At 58.8% G+C, this 2,027-nt stretch overlaps 1 protein-coding gene across 1 annotated transcript; it reads left to right on the top strand.

Annotated features, from left to right (window-relative positions):
- Positions 1-252: 252 nt before the first annotated feature.
- On the top strand, positions 253-1,812 carry LOC119309335 (probable cinnamyl alcohol dehydrogenase 8D). Its single transcript, XM_037585359.1, has 4 exons — positions 253-413; positions 512-625; positions 706-1,219; positions 1,314-1,812. Exons 1-4 carry the CDS (start codon positions 334-336, stop codon positions 1,674-1,676), a joined length of 1,071 nt encoding a protein of 356 aa, XP_037441256.1. The 5' UTR covers positions 253-333; the 3' UTR covers positions 1,677-1,812.
- Positions 1,813-2,027: the final 215 nt, after the last annotated feature.

Raw genomic sequence — 2,027 nt, 5'->3', positions numbered from 1 at the left:
TGATTTGATTTTGTCCACAGGTCAAATTTGTCAAATTTGCCGCCGCTGGCTGGCCGCGGACCTGCAGCCAGGTCCCAGGTGTGTGAGCATGGAATTCGGGGATACACATGTTCCGGCCAGAGGCCGACCAGTAGTAGGTGAAGAGTGGAGATACGTAGTGTCTGACGTTGCCATGCGGTCGACACGTAGTGTCTGACGTCCAGTCCGGCTCGTCGGCATGCCTATTTATTCCCATCTCCGGGCTTGCCAGTGACCAACATCCAGATTTGTGAGCAGGAAATCGAAGTACTCCAGCTCGAAGTCTAGGCGAAGAAGCAGAGCAAGCAATCATCAATGGAGAAGGGCACGCCTGCGCTCGGTTGGGCCGCGAGAGACGAGTCCGGTCTCCTCTCCCCTTACAGCTTCTCGCGAAGGTCTTCCTCTATCCAGTCCCTATCATGGCGCGTACTCTGCTTGGTGATACTATGTGACTCACCTCTGCCTCTTGCGCTGCGCTGATGAATTCCTACAGGGTCCAGAAGGACGACGATGTGACGATCAAGGTGCTCTTCTGCGGGATCTGCCACACTGACCTCCACATCGCCAAGAACGAGTGGGGCAACGCCCTCTACCCCATCGTTCCAGGGTGGGTACACCAACCAAAACATATCATCGATGGTCTACGACTACAATGGTGGATTAACTGTTACCGTATTGCCGGCGCAGGCATGAGATCGTTGGCGTCGTCACCGACGTCGGCCCTGGCGTCGAGAGCTTCAAGGCCGGGGACACGGTGGGCGTGGGCTACTTCATCGACTCCTGCCGCTCGTGCGACACCTGCAGCAAGGGGTACGAGAACTACTGCTCCACCCTCGTGCTCACCTCCAACGGCGTGGACTACGACGGCGCTACCACCCAGGGGGGTTTCTCCGACGTGCTCGTCGTCAATCAGGACTACGTCCTCCGCGTCCCGGAGAGCCTGTCTCTCGCCGGGGCGGCGCCGCTGCTCTGCGCCGGCGTCACGGTGTACAGCCCGATGATGCAGTACGGCCTCAACGCGCCGGGGAAGCACCTCGGCGTCGTCGGCCTCGGGGGCCTCGGCCACATGGCCGTCAAGTTCGGCAAGGCGTTCAGGATGACCGTCACCGTAATCAGCTCGTCGCCGAGGAAGCGCGAGGAGGCGCTCGAGCGCCTCGGCGCCGACGCGTTCTTGGTCAGCCAAGACGCCGAGCAAATGAAGGTGACGTTTCTTTGCCCCCTCCATTGATTGACCCTGTGTGTGCATGATTCTTGGCACGGTGGCGATTGACAAAGGTGTACGTTGTTCGGAGCAGGCTGCGGCGGGCACGATGGACGGAATCATCGACACGGTGTCGGCGGGGCACCCGCTCGTGCCACTGCTGGAGCTGCTGAAGCCGATGGGGCAGATGGTGGTGGTCGGCGCGCCGAGCGAGCCGCTGGCGCTGCCGGCCTACGCCATCATCGGAGGCGGCAAGCGCGTAGCCGGGAACGGTGTGGGCAGCGTCAGCAGCTGCCAGGCGATGCTGGACTTCGCGGGGAAGCACGGCATCACCGCGGACGTCGAGGTCGTCAAGATGGACTACGTCAACACGGCGGTGGAGCGGCTGGAGAGGAACGACGTGAGGTACCGCTTCGTCATCGACGTTGCCGGCAGCCAGCTGGACGCCGCCGCTTAGTGCTCCGACACGTAGGTGCTCGGTGGTCACCAGCCACGCGAGGTCGTGATTTGTGGTGTTGTTATTTCCATGCGTCGGTGTGTGCATTTCCAGATTTTCAGGTGAAATAATTGCTTCGCGTGTTGTTTGTTCTGGCCATGTTCCGTTCTCGAATGTTACCTATAAAAAGCAAATGAATATTAAAACATGCCGAAACTTGACTCTTCGAAATTCTGATAGGGTGTAATGAATGGTGAAAGAAAGGTGCATTGAATATTATGGGAGAAGATGTGTGCTTCGAAACGAGAGGGGGGATGGGTTTCCGTGACTCCGAAGCGTTCAATCAAGCACTTCTAGCTAAGCAGGCTTGGA

Source organism: Triticum dicoccoides, chromosome 5B (genome assembly GCF_002162155.2).
Source record: "Triticum dicoccoides isolate Atlit2015 ecotype Zavitan chromosome 5B, WEW_v2.0, whole genome shotgun sequence".
In the NCBI taxonomy this organism is placed as follows: Eukaryota; Viridiplantae; Streptophyta; class Magnoliopsida; order Poales; family Poaceae; genus Triticum; species Triticum dicoccoides.
Note: the sequence above shows the minus strand (reverse complement) of the source record. Positions and strands in the feature narration are given on the sequence as shown.